We start from the raw sequence: 19844 nt of genomic DNA on the forward strand, positions 1-19844 counted from the left end.
ATAGGAGTTTTTAATAACATAACATGATTTTTATGATGTATTATTGAATACTGTTTTGTATTGGGTATAGATTTTCATATGATTTTAGAATACCACTGTAATGCAGGATTCGTTTGATGAACTGTTACATGCCATTAGACAAAGACATTACCACTTAAGACCAACAACAGTTAGACAAAGTCGAACTCCAGTGCCAAGTTCACAAATATCATTAATTCAAGGAAGTGCCAGCACAAGTAGCGATACAATAACACTAACCCTATTATCACATTTCAATTTAGAACAATGGTGCAAGCAGCGATCATTACGCAAGCCACACGATTCTATGGAAGAGTTGAAAGTTCCAATCCTGACAAAAATAGGTTAGAATCACACTCTGTGAACCAGCGGTTAGTGGCCGCAGACAGTCGTATTTCTACAAATAGAATAACAGATGAAAGAACAAAAATTAACGGAGCCTTGCTTTTGGTTAGTTCAGAAAGGGGTGATGCACACAGAAATTTGAATTCAGTTAGATTCTGCAACATAACCACATATGCTGAATTTAAAAGAATCTGTTTATCAATGTGAGCCAAAGTAATGCCTTATATAATATTAATAAATTTCTTAATCAACATTATGACAGGGAATCAATAGCAAATCTTCAAACCAATATCGAAGAAGCAACACGCAACGTGATAAAAGACTTACGAAAAACAAACGTCACCATAGGTGATAAGAATGCTTTTGGTGATGGAGAAGCTGATTTAGTCAGTTTGAGATATGTGCTAAATTACTTGTCATTTGGAACAATGTATAACGCACTTGGAGGAAAAGAAAAGAAAGCATTCAAGAAAGTTAAGATTGATCCCAAAAGTGATAGCCTTACAGTTTTAATAGCAATGAGACAAGAAATCCAGAAGAAAGAGATCTATTTTTCTAAGGAATCTGTAGGGGTAACAGAAACACTAAATGAAAGGAAAGGCAGAAATACCAAAGAGTCATATAAAAGAAATAACATGTACAATGATAATTCCAGACAAGTAGAGAACAGACAAACTTCCTTTCAAAGGAACTATACACAAAACACTAGAAGAAAGTGGAATCCAAACCAGAAAGGAAGACAGAATCAATCGAGGAATGGACAATTCCACGGTCCACCCATGAAATATCATAATGGTCAATATCCAAACACAAATAATTCAAAACCAAGAGAATTATGCAGTTCAAGGAGCTAGACCAAAAATAACACGTGAAAACTGCGGGTATACAAATCATTCCACTAATGAATGCAGGAAGCCTAAAATCTGTGCAGTTTGTAAAAAGATCGGACATTTAACTAAGTACTGTTGGTTCAATAATAAGGAAGCCAAAAAAGAGATTATAGAGATAAGTAACAGTCGCCCAAAAATAAATAAATCAGCTAACCAGTGACAATTAACCCCTCTACAGAGAAAAGAAAGTGATTCCCTTCAAGGAGATGAAAGAGAAAAAGGAGAAATAGTTACAATGGGAAATGAAGGTTCATCTGCATATTCTTATTTACATAGCAAAGAAGTAATATTTTCCATGAAAGAGGAAGGAATAATTAGAAAGGATCTGTCTACTGTAAAAATTCCAATAAATGGAAAGACCTGTACAGTACTCACTGATTCAGGCAGTAAATATAATTGATAAAATAACTTTAACCAGATATTTAGGCATTGCAGAAACTCAGATTCAGGGTCAAAGTAGAGTAATAAAAGGAGTAGCAGGGAAACAGATTAAAAGTCTAGGGAATGTGAACTTAGAAACAGAGATTCTGTCACATAAATTTATTGAAAGTTTTCTAGTTTTAGAAGACAGATTTTTCCCGCACAAGTATTGTTCTCATTTAAGTCAATGAGATGTGGAATGATATTAGATTGTAGTGAAGGAAAGATTAGTCTGAAACTGGATAATCAGAAGAGCGTATGTTTTACGCTTGACGAAGAAAAGTTTCACTCAAATCTGATCTATTTGTCTGAGACAGTTTCGACAAGCGAGACGAACATACAGGAAAAACAGATAATTAACCAGAACAAGCAAGATAAAATGAAAATAGATAGAAGAGAGGAATTCCCACAATCACAGAATACAGAATTGTTGAGACGTGAACATCTCAACAATACACATATAGATGATATATACTCCAATATCAATAATTACTCAGATATGAATAATGGTGATCACCAAAACACTGAATCTAACGAAAATCAAGGCGCCTATACTTATGATTGCAGCAATGTAGTAATGAAATGTGAAGGAAAAATACTAAATGAAGTATTACTCTTAGATAAAATAAATAAATCAGACATAAATAGTATTATAGAACTAACAGAAGAAACCACTGGAGATTCAGAACTTTGCTAGTTTTCAGACACAAAAGAAGAAATATGTTGCGTTAGCACAGCTGATGATAATACAGTACAATTTGTACTCAACAGAGCAGTAACTTTGTATGCAAAATGTTTAACAAAAATATATTTGAGATCAAAAGAGGATGTAATGGATAAAGATGCTCTATTATTGAATGAAGAATTGCCAGATTTTGTCAGAATGGATAATTCACTTGTCCACATGAACAGTAATAACTGCGAAGTTTATGTCCAAAACTATTCAGATAACAGACTAACACTATACGCAGGCGCTGTCTTTTGCATAGGAATCCCTATTAACAATCCTTTACTAACAATAGAAGAAAAAGCATTTTTCTCTATATCTGGCCAAAACTCTCAAATAAATTCAGAAGTAAACAAAACGGATTTTCCAGAAAATAAACACAAATTAATTCAGGTGTTAGAGAAATACAGAAATGTAATAGCTATAGGAGATAAACTGGGAAGAACAAATGTTCTACAACACAGAATTTCGTTAGATGATGAAGCCAAGCCATTTTTTATTCCTAATTACAGATTACCAACAAGCCAAAGACCCATAGTTGACAATTTGATAGAGGAAATGAAAAGAGATGGAGTAGTAATTCCTTCTAAATCTCCATATAATTCCCCATTGTTACTTGTTCCAAAGAAAGATGGTAGTTGGAGACTTGTAATAGATTACAGGAAGTTAAATTCCAACACAGTTCCAGATAGAATGCCGATGCCGGTAATCCAGGATATGTTAGCTCAATTAGGAGCCAAAATATTTTCATCCTTAGATTTGCTTAGTGGATATTGGGAAGTACCTCTACATGAAGAATCGAAACAGTTCGCAGCCTTCAGCACACATAAAGAACATTTACAGTTTGAAGTAATGCCATTTGGACTAACATCAGCCCCATTAATATTTGTCAGATTAATGTTACAAATTCTAGGAGATATAGAAAATGTTGAAGTATACTTGGACGATGTGATCATTTTTAGCAAAGACTTAGAAAGTCACCTCAGAACATTAGAAATGGTCCTAGAGAGATTAAGAATTGCAGGACTAAAAATAAAATATTAAAGAAATGTCAATTTCTGATGAAATCCTTAAAATACTTGGGTCATGTAATTAGTGAAGATGGACTACGCATGCAGGCAGGTAAAATAAAGGAAATAACTGATTACTCAGCTCCCACTAATCTGAAAGCATTAAGAAGGTTCCTAGGTATGGTAGGTTATTATAGACCTTTTACAAAGGGTTTTGCTACTATAGCCAAACCTTTGGCAGAATTAACCAAAAAGGACAGAAATTATGAATGGAAGGATGAGCAAGAAACAGCCTATCAAACACTAAAGAGCAAAATGACCAGGAACCCTGTTTTAGTCTACCCAGATTTTTCCAAAGACTTTTACTTAGCTTGTGATGCCTCAAGTACAGGATTAGGAGCTGTATTGTTACAAGAGGCAAAATCTAGAATGAGGGCAGTATATTATGCTAGTAGAGTTTTAAATCCAGCAAAGAGAAACTACAGTACCACAGAACGAGAGTGTTTAGCTTTATATTGGGGTTTAAAGAAATTTAGACATACTTTCAGGTCATAAGGTTAACGTGCTTACTGATCACAAACCCATTTGTGATTCATTTAAAAAGAGAGCCTTTACAAATAACATGAAGTTCAATAGATGGTTCATTGGTGTATTAGAATTTGCTCCAGAATTCAGATATATTCCAGGAAAAATTAACACTTTGGCAGATGCATCATCCAGATCTCAGGAAGAAACAGAAAAATGCATTACCACTATTATCTCTTGTTTTAGTTGTCAAGTAGTAGACTTAGATCTAGAAAGAGTAAAACTACAACAAGAAAATCATGCAGAAATCAGACAATTAGTAGGACAGTTAATGACAGATGAATCTTTAAAACCTGATTTTCAATTAATAAATGGATTGTTGTGTAAAAAGCCAACAGAGAAGAAGGTTGTTCTCGTCTATGCATCCCAAAAACACTAATCAGAGAAGTTATAGAACTAACCCACTCATATAAGTTAGCAGGACATCCAGGAATTAAAAAGACAAACAGAATCATAACCAGAAATTATTTTTGGCCACATTGTAGTGAAGATGCCAAAAACTTTGTACAAAACTGTATAGTTTGTAATCAACATAAGGGTAACGTAAATCTTAAAGCTCCACTTGAAAAATATCCATCGGAATTAAATCCATTTCAAATAGTCACTATGGACTTTTTAGTCCATTTCCAACCACTATTAGGGGAAATAGACAAATATTAGTCTTCTTAGACTATTTAATTAGATATGTAGAAATCGTACCAGTAAGAAACAGAGATGCAGCTGCAGTAGCAGAAGCTCTCAAATCTAGAATTATCACAAGACATTCATGTCCACAAGTTCTTCTTTCTGATAATGCTGTTGAGTATACTAGTGATCTTTTAAAGAAAATATGTGAATTTTATGAAATAAATAAGTGTCAAATAACAGCTTATAAATCAAGTTCCAATGGAGCAGTAGAACGAACTAATCGCAAAATAAAGGATACCCTGAAAACTTTAGTGAGCCCAACGACAGAAGATTGGGACTTAGCAATAGAAGACGTACAGTTCACATTGAATAATACTGTAAATGAGACAATAGGAGAATCCCCACATTACTTGCTATATGGTTATCAGAAAAGAATGCCTAACACATTATTAGACGATGCAACACCACCCAGACATACTTATAACAATGATGACTGTGCTGCATGGAAGACCAGACGTACTTACGAGACAATCATGAAAACAAGGGAGAAATTAAAAGAGGTTCTTAACACTCATGCCAAATATTATAATTAAAGTACCATTAAACCAGCCATTAACGTAGGTACTCAAATTTTTGTACAAAATCATGTCCTAGACGGGCCAAATGTAAAGGTATCTCCCAAGTTCACTGGACCATATAGAGATGTAGAAGTGTTAAAATTAAATAAATATAGAGTAATTAATGAAAGTGATCTAAAGGAAAAAGTGGTTCAATGGAATCATATAAAATTAGTAAAAACAGATCCGTGGTCCTCTGAAGTTGTAAATAACCTAACATGAAATTTGTTTAGATAATGTTGTAAACAAAAGATATAATCTGCGAAACAGACAGAGTTAAATACATTTATAAATGTATATAATATATGTGGTAAAATTATCATAAATGTAATGTATGTAGAGAAACCTCTCTCTCTCTCTCTCTCTCTCTCTCTCTCTCTCTCTCTCTCTCTCTCTCTCTCTCTATATATATATATATATATATATATATATATATATATATATATACAGAAAATCTGATAAAAGTCTAGTCTTACAGATGCAAAAATGCGGCTCATCATTGTAATAACCCTGTTTGGACTCATTTCTTCAGAAGTAAAAATAAGAAAGGGATCATTGTTGAAAAGACATGGAAATGTCAAAATGATTAAAGACATAGGAATAATTAAAATAGACATATCATCAGTGTTAAGTAATGAGAAAAAGTAAAGGCAATTCAAAAGGATATTGGGGCAATTCTACAAAAGGGTGATAATAACAGTGTTACTTACTTGTTAGAAAACTTAAATGCAGAAATAGAAACAACAGTGCCATCCAGATCAAAGAGATCCCTCCTACCCTTTATTGGAACTGCTTTGAGCATATTATTTGGAGTTGCCACTGAATCGAATGTAGAACATGAAAAAGAAAGAATAGACCGGCTAGAAAAGTGGGCTGCAACAACAGGAACAGTGATAAATAAAGTAATCAGTTCCCAAAATCAAAATGCAGAACAAATAGATAAACTGAAATGTTTCATAAACAAAGTAAATGAAGATGTGACAACAGAACTGGATAAGTTAGAGAATATACAGTTTCTAAATACATTTGCTCTAGAAATTGAAGTAATTCTGCAGGAACAGAAAAACACATTAAATGCCATTTTGTTTGCTTATAAAGGTATTTTGAGCCCAACACTAATTACTCATAAAGAATTTGAAGATATAATTAAGTTTTGTATCATGGAGAAGCATTTACAACCACTTTAGAAGATGTATTCATGTATTACAATTTACTAAGTGTCAACGTACTTTATGATAAAATTATTTTAATTGTACCTTTCAATACTAGGATCACAAACACATTAATCACACCGTATTCATTTCCCAAGTTGGTAAATAACCAACCCATCATTCAAAAGGGAACAATCAAACATTTTGCATTAGAAGAACATGCTTTGTTGTTGTCATTCTTTACAGACAAACAGGTTGAGAAGTGTATTCTATTAAGAGAACAGGAATATATATGTAATTCTGATAACTTGTATAAGAGCACTAATGCATATCTTTGTATTCAAGAGCTTGTGTTAAACCAAAACCAAGAAACAGATGTATGCACAGACAAATGTATGAAAACTTTTGAAGCACTTATAATTGATCAAGAAATTTTTGTATTTTCCATAGATAAAATTGTAGCTAAAGTTACGTGTCACAGCATTACTACAGAGGTAAAGATTAAAAATGTTAAATCTTTTACAACAACATGTCAGTTAGTGATAGCAAACCAGTTGTATTGTGAACCTCATCTTTTCACAACATAACTTCAACAAACATGTGCCATATAAGAATTACTCATACAAAATAGATGAATTTAAGTTGTCTCAGTTAGAATTAAAGAAACTTGATAATTTGAACTATGCTGATGAATATTTCTACTATAAAGAAACTGTCTCCCCAGTTTTATCATTATTAAATCTAATGCTAATAATGGTACTTGTTATTTTGTTTATAATTGTAGTATGGAATCTTGTGATCAGGAAAAAGCAAGGGATTTTGACAGAGTTAAGAGGAAACAATAATTGATAATTGATGTTAACATCACGTATATATTAACATTTGTTTGATATGCAAGTGAGGTAATGTACATGTAGTTTAAAATATTTAATGTTTTATTGTATTTGATTATAATTTAGTGTGTTTGAGCTTTAGTAAACTTATATCTTTTACTCCACAGTTGGAGAAACAATTTTTATTATGTATTTTATTACCAATTCTGATTTTTTTAATAGTGTAGCCATTTTATTATGATTATTTAAACATTGAAGACAATGCTGGTAGGTGACCGAGTGATGTAGTGATAACTAGGAGTTCTGAATATTCTGAATATTAATTAACATAGAGAGAGAGAGAGAGAGAGAGAGAGAGAGAGAGAGAGAGAGAGAGAGAGACCTTCCATTAATAGACACTGATAGAGAGAGAGAGAGAGAGAGATTGAAAGCAAAACAGAAGTGTTATGGCGATATCGTGATTACGAGGCCAAACTCGGGTAAGCTTAATCGAACTGAAAATCACAAAGGAACTGTAAACCAGTGCTAGAAAAGCAAAACATACGTGTTATGGCTGTCATGGTTACGAAGCCATTATGACTGCACTTAATCGAGCTGGAAATCATAAGGAATTCATAACAAAACGCATGGTGGCCTAAGTTGAATATACAACTACCGGAATTCATAACTTCCGGTGACGTGAAAAGCACCTCCTTTTGAAGGCGGTGCGATTCCAAAATTCCACCCTAAATGATGCGTCTTTAGTTAAGCCTCAACCAATTAGGCATCTACAAAGGCGTGACAGAAGCAAGATTCCCCGCCTATGATGGGCTGGATAATTGACTTTCAGAAATCCTTAAGAAGTCTAGTTCAGAGGGAGAAGAGCAGAAGAGAGAAGGCAAGGAAGCAGAAGAAGAAAGAGCGTGAGGTCGTAGGCCTCACCAGTAGCGGGTTGGTATAAGAAGAAAGGCTCTTATTTGACTCACACTTCAATCTTGCACTGCAATTCATTTTGTAACCTATTGTAACTTTGTTTCTTTTGGTACTAATGAAAGAAAAAAACTACTAAGTGTCTTCTTAAGCCTCCTGGGACTAAATACGCTACTACATAACAAAGCCAGAACGATAAGCATCTATAAAGAAAAGTAATCTTCTTAACTTGGCAACGAATAGCAGGCATAAACAGAAAGAAAGCTAAAAAGAACACGACATATAATCATATACAATATGTATACAAACACACACACACACACACACATATATATATATATATATATATATATGTATATATATATATATATATATATATATATATATATATATATATATATATATATATATATATATATATATATATATATATATACATATATACACACACACACACATATATATATGAATTTGGAGCCCTAAAAACTCCAAAAATTAGTTTCAAAACTGAAAAAAATGAATATTTATAAATCTAAACATGATTTGTGACCCTATAAAAACAAGCACTTTCACGGTGGAAGTTGCGAGTACTTACAAGATGAACTTATTAGTGGACTTTCACAATGACCTGAAGGCTTTTGTGCAGCTTGTTTCCGGGAATGGACTTTTCCCTGAATTTATTGTTTATTGTTTGGCATTGCTATTACTGGCGATGATTATCCATGTTAACAATACAGAGCCCAACAGGAAAAAGGATTCGCCTGATGGAAAGGACCTATACCAGCGAAGGATAAAAAATCTCCATTCTGGCTACGAGAAGGAAATACAGACACTCGCAGACGAGTGCTCACGTCTGAGGAAGGCACTACAGGCCAGGGACGAGTTAATAGACAAATTCATGGCTGAAATTGATCAGATCATACGCAAATTCGTGACAACTACTGAAAAGAACGAGGGAGATCTTTCGCAGTGCGAAGACGACTTCCTGGAAGCACTTGGAGGTTTCATTAGTGATGCCAGTCAGACCGACTTCCCCCGGCCTTCCTTGCTGAAAGACTCTAAGAGGAACTACGTCTACGAAATGGTTTCTGCAACGAAAAGAAGATGGACAGGAACGTGCGGGAAAATAATAAACTGAAAAAGGATCTTGAACGTAAAGAACCAATAACAATCATAAGTGACACTGGGCATAGGGCGGGGGCGCCCCAATCTTCAAGTTGCCAGGAGAAAGTGAAGGAAGAACACGAGCCTACGAGATTCCCCCCACTTTACGAGGAGAGAGAAGCAGAAATAAATGCTTCGAAGAAAAAGATAGAGGAAATGGAGGTCAAAAGAGAGGACAAGAAATTAAGTGAGACAGTAAAGAGGAAGGAAGTGGAAGTAAGTGATCTGAAGGGCTATGTTTACAAGAATTTAGGAAATGATGAAACTGACCGGCCTTCTTTAAACTTTGTGACTCATTATAGCGATATAACTCTATTCACGCCTTCTTCTTCCACCTCACGCCTCTCCACAACGCCCTTGAGGTGGAGATGTTTGGATCACGGTATTTTACCAAGGAGGATGTACACATCCCTGAGAAAGCAGGGGGTTCCAGTGTATGAATGGTCATACTTACATCAATATGTGTCACAGAAGTTGGGAAGTGGGGGATGCGGCCAAGTTTATGCAATACGAGGATCAACTACTCAATTGTGCGTCAAAGTAATGAAATGTGCAAATGCAAGCGACTTTCGGAACGAGGTTGAGAACATGCTTTGGCTCAAAGACTTGGCAGTACCAAGATTGGTTGGGGTCGTCCTGACGCCTATATTGGGCATCGTCATGAGCCGCCACAAGATAACTTTGAGCGACTGGGTGAAGGTGTACAAGCCCACAACAATGGAAAAGCTACTTGTACTTATAAGATTATGCGAAGTCGTGAATGAGTTTCATAGAGCCGGCTTCTGCCACAACGACCTAAAACACAACAACGTCATGCTTGATTGGACCAAGTCACGCCCAATGGAGGTTACGATCATCGATTTGGGTCTCACGACAAAGATAGGAAAGAGACTTTTCCATAAAAAAAAGATGAAAAAACGTGAAAAGGAAAGAGTGCTTTCTCAGAGAAAGCATTGGCAGTGGTACTCTCCATACATCTTTCTTGGAGGAAGGTGTTCTCCCTCTACGGATGCATATTCTGTTGCTTTTATCATCCGCCGCGTGCTCAAGAGTGCCGTCAAAGGCTCGCTCGAAGAAACCTTGCACTGGTTTTCCATCTGTCATGGAAACGAGCCTTCATGCTCCATTAACAGATTGCTGACGGAATTGTGGCGGCAAGTAGACACCATGCGCTTTGATCAAGTTTACAAATAAATGTCTCATTGTGGAAATAACAAGACTAATGGTATTTCAAGGTATGAAGAGACACAAACGAAATGAGTCATTTCCTGAAGGTCAAAAGCGAAGATAGAAACCAAAGCGTTTTCGCATTTGCCTAAATATACATGTACATATGTACGTATGAGTATGTATACAAATATACGTAAATAAATTTATATATATACATATATTTCGTTTTAATGGCCTATGCTCACCGTACAATACTACAGTACATTCACATCAGCCGTGCATTTGGTGCCTAGCGCTGTCCCTTACGACGTTCCTGATTGGCTAGTGGTCAGCCAATCACAGCGCTGGAAAATGGCCAGTGTGCAGTCCATCTCAAAGCTCCGGAGAGTTAACATCTCCGCTCCGAGACCTGAGCAACATGTCTTTCAAAAGTTATAACTTTCATTAAACCTCAGTTTTACCCGAAGAATAGTAGTGTTTCCCACTTTCATCACTAAACATGTCAAGCCAATGGTTGAAGCATTATAATGATATATGAATGATTTACTTCAATAAACTTAATGGTAAGATATTTGGTAGTGAAATAAACAAGAAATTTTTAATTGGGAAACTACTATTCTTTGGGTAAAACCGAGGTTTAATGAAAGTTATCACTTTTGAAAGACATGTTCCTCAGGTCTCGAAGCGATGTTCACTCTCCTGAGCTTTGAGAGAGACTGCAGTGCACTGCCCATTTTCCAGCGCTGTGATTGGCTGACCACTAGCCAATCAGGAACGTCGTAAGGGACAGCGCTAGGCACCTAATGCACGGCTGATGTGAATGTACTATAGTACTGCCAAACTTCTAAAACCTACTATATATTATCAGATTCCTGGAGCCTTGGACCAACCATAGAAAATCCCTCCTCACAAATTTCGTGTGGAAAAATATATAGAATCCAGGTTGTATGGATGCCTAGCTTTATCATTCAAGTCAATAGGGATTTACTCTTCCCTCAAATAGGCATTCTTCAAGCAGGCATTTCTTTAATAAAAAAAAAAGGAAAGGCTTGAAAGTTTTCTTAATAAAATCCGAATCAGGATCCTCACCACAATACTATACAATCAAAAAGGGGAAATAAAATAAAGGCTCAACTTCTTATGAAAACAATCACTACAGAAGTCGAAAATAAAGGATGATTGGAGCTATACACGTGATTCACATATAAATATACAAGCATTCTCAATTCACGTAAGCCCAAATGTATTCTGACAGGACGAGAGAAAATCACAGTAGGAGAAAGAAAACGCCCATACCCTCGTCAAGCCACAAAAATATAAACAAAACTATGTTAAGTTTTGCTGATGGGCTAAAAAATTACGTTAACCTTCATTATATACATACATATATATACATATATATTATATTATATATAATATATATGCATATTATATATATATATATATATATATATATATATATATATATATATATATATATATATATATATTTATCTATTTATATATATATATATTAATATATATATCTGTATATATATGTATATATATTATTATATATAAATATATAGTATATTCATAATATATATATGTATATATACATATACATACATACATATAATGTATATGTAAATATATTTATGTATATATATATATTATAAATATACTATACATTTATATATATAAATATTATATAAAATATATATACATATATAAAAAATACACATATATAGATATATATATTAATATATATATATATGGATAAATATATATAATATATATATATATATATATATATATATATATATATATATATATATATATAGGCTATATCATACAGATATATAAATACATATATATATATATATGTGTGTGTGTGTGCGTATATATATCACTGGACACTGAACTGAACCTTCCCCCACCAAAAGATCTGCAATTCTGTGTATGTGTGTTTGTGTGTGCGTGTGTGTGTGTGGGTGTGTGTAAACATCTGGGTGAAAAAAGGATATGATTTGATGCATTAGCCACATTTGAACATCTTATATATATACACAATTAACTTTTAATAATTAAGCAAACAATCGTGATAGCACTGAACCGCTAGAGAAAAAACTGGAATAACAGGGAAATAATTTTTCTGCCAAATCGAAATTACTCGAGCTTATTTTACCGGAACTATTTCTAACAATTCTTGCCAACAAAACTTCTGGCAACAGTCATCAAGAAAAAGTAAACAACATGCCCTGGGAAAATCATTTCTTGCCGCACTGGCGAAGAACGCTTGCAAAATAAAGATTTCAGTACATACGTGGGTAATCGAGAAAAGCGTGATTTATGATATTCAGAGATGGCATTTAAGGATGGGGGTCAAAGCAACTTGCAAAATTTGTAGCAGTTACCTTTCCAATCCAGCTCAGCTGGTCACAATTGGTATTTGGACCTGGAAATATGTATGTATGTATGTATGTATGTATGTATATATATATATATATATATATATATATATATATATATATATATATATATATATATATATATATATATATATATATATATATACATACATACATACATACATATTGTTACAGACTGGACTGGGGAGATGAGAATTTACACACAAAATTATAATTGATACTGCCACAAATCCAAGGGTGTCCAGTTTGTAAACAAAAGGGGATTTAAGTGAAGACTTACCTCAGAATTTTCCTGGAGTTATAATTTAAGGTGGAAGGTCGCCATATTGGAATTTAGAATTCGTTTGCCAATTTACAGTGATTTATTTACAGAACTTAGCAAATTAACATTAGCAAATCAACAGTTTGACACCATACGACAAAATCACTGAGGGACAGATTCAGAACAGGGCACAGTAACAATAATGACAGGAATTGGCAACAAGCAAGTTGATAGAAATGGGGCCAATCTGCAATAATCAGTTCAATGATAATAATTACATTCAGTCGGCAATAATCAGTTCAATGGTAATAATTACATTCAGTCTGCCCTGATTACGTGGAATATTAATGCATATGATGGTGTTCCAGGATGGAGGAAATACTTCATGAAAGTGGTTGGCCACAACGGGAACTTCTCTAACTACGACCAGGCAATGGTGGCAGGCGGGAAGGGAAGCAAGGAATCTTTTGCAATCGTACCACGTGTGTCTCGTGTCTCCTCCTGAAAGAGACGTTTTGTTAGCCCTGCTCAAACTAAGGGAAATGGAGTCTCCCTACAGAAGATTACAGGAGATACGTTTTTAAATACAACACATACCGTATCATAGAAGGTGCTTTTGATGAAAGCACGTTAATATGATCTGAGGATCGGAGCCGTGTGCGCGTTAATGATGAACACGTAATCATACGTGCCCAAAGTTAACTAGCTCTGTTTCACTTAACTTAAATCTTAAATAGCCCTTAGATTGCACTGGTGGAGGGATAAATGATTGTTATATCGGGATCTTTACTCGAATTCAAAGTACGTAAATGGTAAGGCAGGGGATACAGGCAAGATTGTGACAAAGGGAAGATTGTTTCATGGAGGAATAGGTTAAAAGTTTAAAAGAAATGGAAATTAAAGAGTTAAGTACAAGGGGCAGGGCTGGCAATTGACTTCTCGCAATGTACAAACCTTTAATGATGGTTATAGGCGCCTGCATACATATATATATATATATATATATATATATATATATATATATATATATATATATATATATATATAAATATATATATATATATACCTTTAATGATATATATATATGTATGTATATATATATATATATATATATATATATATATATATATATATATATATATATATATATATATATATATATATATATATATATATATATATATATATATATATATATATATATATATATATATATTAGTTCTACACTTCATCACTACATGCCACAATTCACTATGCGCTACTGCATCAGCCTTGTTTACTGCAAACATTTCACTTAAGGGTGTAAGATACTTGCAATGATCAATACATCTTCAGTAGAAATACACTGACAGCAACAGAATTATTATCCTCAAGGTTATAAATCTTGCATGATGATACTTTTACCTTTCATTAAAATCTTTATAGCATTTAAATTGACGGCACTGAATATGGTCAGAGCCCAAGAGTCGGGCGACCAAATCAAGCGAAAAATGAGATTCGTAATTTTCTTGGAAGGTTTACGTCGGGTAAAAGTTTGGTTGATTTGCTTATCGTTTTTGGAGTTGTTCTTACTTTAATTCATATCATCGCAGTAGATAGTAAATACAAAAATCAATACTTCCCAGAGTAATTTACAAACGACTTTACTTATAAAGCATAGTCCATTAATGACAATAAGTTTACAATGAGTGAGCTTCTCCTACTGGCTTCCCAAGCGATTTTGCAAACTGATTAGGTAAAGAATACATGCAGTGGAGATTCACTTACCAATAATACACCCATCAAGTAAGTATGCTGCTATGCATGCGTCTGCCGACTTGCTATGACTGTCTTCCGTAGGAAATATTAAATATCCCAACTGAATTTCATTAGCAATCGCTCTCTTCCTCTCTACCCTTAAATTCAGCCCAGTGATATGTAACTCTACTGAAAGCAGGCATTACGTAAAGTACCTTTGTGTTGTACAAACTTGATGAAGTTCTCAACTGTTTCACGTCCATATACGGAAAACTAAAGGAAGACAATAGACAGATTATCTCAATATATCATCTAGTCCATTCCATCCTTTCAATATGGACTTTCGACCATTAACATAAACATCTGGTAATACTGGTAACTCAACAGAGAAGGTGGTAATATGTTTTTGATGACCAAAAATCTATCGCTACATAACCACAGGCAACAATTTGTCATCTTTACATGAGCAATCAACTCCCCTTACTCGGGTGAAAACTTTTATTATACTCCGAGACGATTTTTCCCCTACTGTTTGCGAGAGCTATAACGACTAAGTTCTAATAGAAATGTGCATAACATCTTGTATGAGTTAACTATTAATGCAAAGAGAGACTACCCAAAAGAAATCATGTTGTACTAATCCCTGTCATGATCCAATTTCATGGGCATTACAAAGGTTCTTCAAAAAAAAAAAAAAAAAAAAATGCAGAATAATACTCATTTCAACGCCCTCCCAAGATAAACTAAGCATTATCACGTTTTTGCATCAACATATCTGCCCTTCCATTGCCAACAATCGAAAAATATAATAATCTCATAAGCACGTCACTACAATAGTAAAAATCAACATTTATGTAATTAGTGTAATATATATATATATATATATATATATATATATATATATATATATATATATATATATATATATATGTGTGTGTGTGTGTGTGTGTGTGTGTGTGTGTGTGTGTGTGTGTATGTGTATATAATTTGCAACGAGAGCTTTCGAGAACCTACTCGATTCTTCTTATCAACCTGATTGATAAGGAGAATGGAGCAGGTTATCGAAAGCTCTCGTTGGATATATATTTTTAAATATATAATTACACTTACATCAAAGTGGATTTTTCACCAAACGGAGTGTATACATAACTTTTTCATACATAATCATTAATCCCATTCATTTCTCAACTATATACACCCTACACACCCAATTCGGCCGCTAAGTTTACAATCGCCACTATACACAATATTTCATTTATATTATATATCCTACTGAGTCTGTCCTTTCCCCGTTCTCTAGTTTTCATATATTTTTAACCATCACTTACGCAACGATTCTCGCTAATCAGGAAATTTCTACTTTTCCCATCTGGTAATTTTATCTATATTTACACCTACCTGTGAGCGCTGACGTGATAAAAGTGGAGGATGTTAAAGGACTATCGTAAATAATAAACGCAATTCTTTTCTGGTGACGGAAAAGCTAACCTGTAGGATGAGCGGTCTTTGTCATATTTGTGCCCTCCTTTATTTTTTAATTATCATTAGCTACTTTCACGCAGTTTGGTTAACTAAGATTATTCGATACGGCCTATTTATCTTATGTGCTAAAAATACAAATTAGCGACAGTTTGTGAAAACACTAGGCTTAAACTTTAAATAAAAACACGTGATTTAAGCGTTTGTGGGGGTGATATAATGAAGTAGAAAAATTCGAGGATTATCATGTGTAAAGCACATTTTTATTTTTGTTCCTTTTTATATGTGATAATTTTTATATATCTCGTAAAGTTAAAAGCATAACTATTGTTATTCGTGAATCTAACCTTTAGCCTACGAAACTTTTTATTATTCTAATCTGGTAATTCCATGTAGTTTACAATATATGAAATTTTTGGACTTGCTAACCTTATAAAAAATAAGACTGGTTGTTCGTCCTCTCTCTCTCTCTCTCTCTCTCTCTCTCTCTCTCTCTCTCTCTCTCTCTCTCTCTCTCGTCTTCATGTGGTGCAAACACGTGCTAATATGACATAGTTATAAATGAATACATACGTGAACTCTCCAACGGTAAAATTTGTTCGCATGTATAATAAAGCAAAGGTTAGGTTAGCTTAGGTAAAGTGAAGTTTGGTTAGGTTAGTTTTACCTTAACGAACAAACATTGTCCGTTTAATGAAGAAATAAAAATAAAATTGGTTTGGCTGGAAAAAATTACGGACCAAATCCCCTACTTTTATTACATGCCAGTCTCCATTCTTTGGGTGATTAATGGAAATTAGCTATAGAGCCAATCACTGGGTTCTTTAAATAGCAAAATGTAGGAGTTGGACAGGCTGAACAGCAAGCTGGAAGAAAGGAAATGGGAATGGAGGTACAATAAAAGGCTAATTAGTGGATGTATGAAAGGGCCGAAGAGACACTGCAAACAACCTTCAGCCATGCCTACAGTGGACCACTTGAGGTGCACCGACACCTACCAAATACGGGGAAGTCTCTCTTGTACCTAGCAATTGTACTTCAAGCAATCTTCTCTTCACAAAGGGGACATCAACCTTGAACCTTCCAAATTCCCATTCCCATATTCTACCTTAAATCCGAGACGTTCATTATCCACATTCTTATTATATATAACATAAGCTTATTCTTCACTAATCACTTATCTAAAAACTATTCATGATGATACTGAAAACCCTTCCATTGCTATCAAAACATGCTCCTTTTCTAACTTTCATCAAATAATGAATAGTAATAGATCCTGCAACTTCTTTTCATATAATTGTATCTATTTACTTACACAGTAATTTATTCTGCACTATCTTACAACCCAATAACTTGTGACTCAGACAATAATTTATTCAGCATTATCTTACAATAAAAAATCTATTAACTTATATACTTATTTATACTGCACTATCTTACAATCCAATATCTATTACCTTATCTTACAATCCAACAAAATGTTTTCCTCACTATATGTTTTTCTGATATATGTGGAGCACCCACTTTTTGAAACTATATACCCAGCAATCGCATCCTTTTAAAATCAAAACTCCGCAATGTTTCATTCAATCACAATCATTAAGGACAGTGAAATCACTGGCAACGACAGCTCTCTCTCTCTCTCTCTCTCTCTCTCTCTCTCTCTCTCTCTCTCTCTCTCTCTCTCTCTCTCTCTCTCTCTACGAGCAACAGATATACTCTACTTAGATTTCCAAAAGGTCTTTGACAAAGTTCCACACAAGAAACTAATGACAAAAGTTATAGCTTTAGGAACTGTGGGAGAAATAGCAGACTGGATCGAAGACTGGCTAACTAACAGAAAACAGTCTTAATAAACGGTGAAGAATTAGAATGGGTAGATGTGACAAGCGGAGTTCCTCAGAGTTCTGTCCTTGGCCCGCTCTTGATTTTGATTTACATTAATGACATTGATGTAGGCTTAACTAGCAGGATAGCCAAATTTGCAGATGACACCAAACTAGGTGCAAATGCAGCAGACCCAGATACAATGGAAAGTTTTAGAAATGATCTAAGGAAAATAGGAGAGTGGTTAAAAAGATGGCAAATGCCATTTAACTTGGATAAGTGTCAAGTGTTACAAATAGGAACAAACAACCCTCATGTCAACTACATGCTGCTTGGGAATGACATAAATAGTGTAGAACAAGACGAGGACCTTGGAGTCATTATTACCAAGGACTTAAAATCCACAAAACAATGCATAAAAGCTGAAAAGAAGGCACAGAAACAAGTGGGATACATAAAGAGGCAGTTCAAATACAGAAGCAAGGACACGGTGATGCAGCTCTATACATCAAAAGTTCGACGTCATCTTGAATATGCAGTGCAGTTTTGGTCACCAATACTAAGAAAGGACATAATTTGATTAGAAGGGTTACAAGCAAGAGCACAAAGTTAATTCCATTCATCAGGCAAAAGGGTTACCCAAGACGACTAAAGAGCCTGAACATGTATGTCTTAGAAACACGACGGTTGCGAGGACAACTAATAGAAACATACAAAATACTGAAAGGCATAACAAAAGTAGACAGTAACCTCTTCACATTAAACGAAAACCGGACAAGAAATAATTGATGGAAACTACAACCGAAGAGATACAACACATCTCATTGTCGGAACTTCTTTACATAAAAGATAATTGACACATGGAATAAACTGCCAACAAAAGTTTTAAACAGCAACAGTGTGGAAGAGTTTAAAAGAAAGCTAGACAAAATCATTAGAACACAGTGAAGGAACAGTAAACCTGCTCCTAGAGATAAGTGAGCACATGATGTCTCCTAGGATGGACTAATAAGTATTTGAGACATCGTAGTCCTTGTAACTCTCTCTCTCTCTCTCTCTCTCTCTCTCTCTCTCTCTCTCTCTCTCTCTCTCTCTCTCTCTCTCTCTCTCTCTAACAATTCTGCATTCAGATAACCTAGCATCATTACCTCTTCCCCTCCTCATAACTAATTCAGCAAAGATTTATGGCCCTCCCAACAATATGTTTTCAACTTTCATTCTTCATCATGTGTGTTCAATATAACACTATCGCCATTTTTTCTGGTAAGCTTCAGTTTAAGTGGCAAAATCACAGAAGGAAATTAAGTTTTTGTACCTGTTACTCTGTCTTCCTTACAACATGACAGCAGACCGATATCTCAACGTACATCGATTTACTACAATTTTAGCTTCTTTTTAATTACATACAAAGAATGTCCGCAGTTTCTTCATTAAACAAATCTGCTACTACTACTACTACTACTACTACTACTACTACTACTACTACTACTTCAAGATCCCCTTACAGGTAGGCAGCAGTGAGCTGCTGTTGATGGGATCTCTAGCAAACCTAGACTATTGTGTCTGGAGTTCCAGAGGATAGTGTTCTTGGTATACTGTTAATTTTAGTGTACACAAGTGGTGTGGTTGTTGGCCTGGATAATTCTGTTCAGTATGCCGATG

The 19844-nt window shown here is 34.4% G+C and overlaps 1 protein-coding gene across 14 annotated transcripts in view; it reads right to left on the reverse strand.

The window, feature by feature from the left end:
* The window catches only part of LOC136827939 (TOX high mobility group box family member 2-like), a 1122506-nt gene that overhangs the window by 911350 nt on the left and 191312 nt on the right, over positions 1-19844 (reverse strand). For 4 of the 14 annotated variants that reach the window (XM_067085469.1, XM_067085466.1, XM_067085482.1 and 1 more), the window contains exon 1: positions 5950-6007. The exons of 8 other annotated variants lie outside the window; for them this stretch is intronic. In XM_067085469.1, coding sequence (XP_066941570.1) covers positions 5950-5992 — 43 coding nt within the window. In that variant the 5' untranslated portion in view covers positions 5993-6007. Of the gene's footprint in view, positions 1-5949; positions 6059-19844 lie in introns of those variants that run through there. 2 more of the 14 variants (XM_067085483.1, XM_067085460.1) reach the window with 1 other exon arrangement.

The sequence above is a fragment of the Macrobrachium rosenbergii genome, chromosome 42, assembly GCF_040412425.1.
Source record: "Macrobrachium rosenbergii isolate ZJJX-2024 chromosome 42, ASM4041242v1, whole genome shotgun sequence".
Lineage (NCBI taxonomy): Eukaryota > Metazoa > Arthropoda > Malacostraca > Decapoda > Palaemonidae > Macrobrachium > Macrobrachium rosenbergii.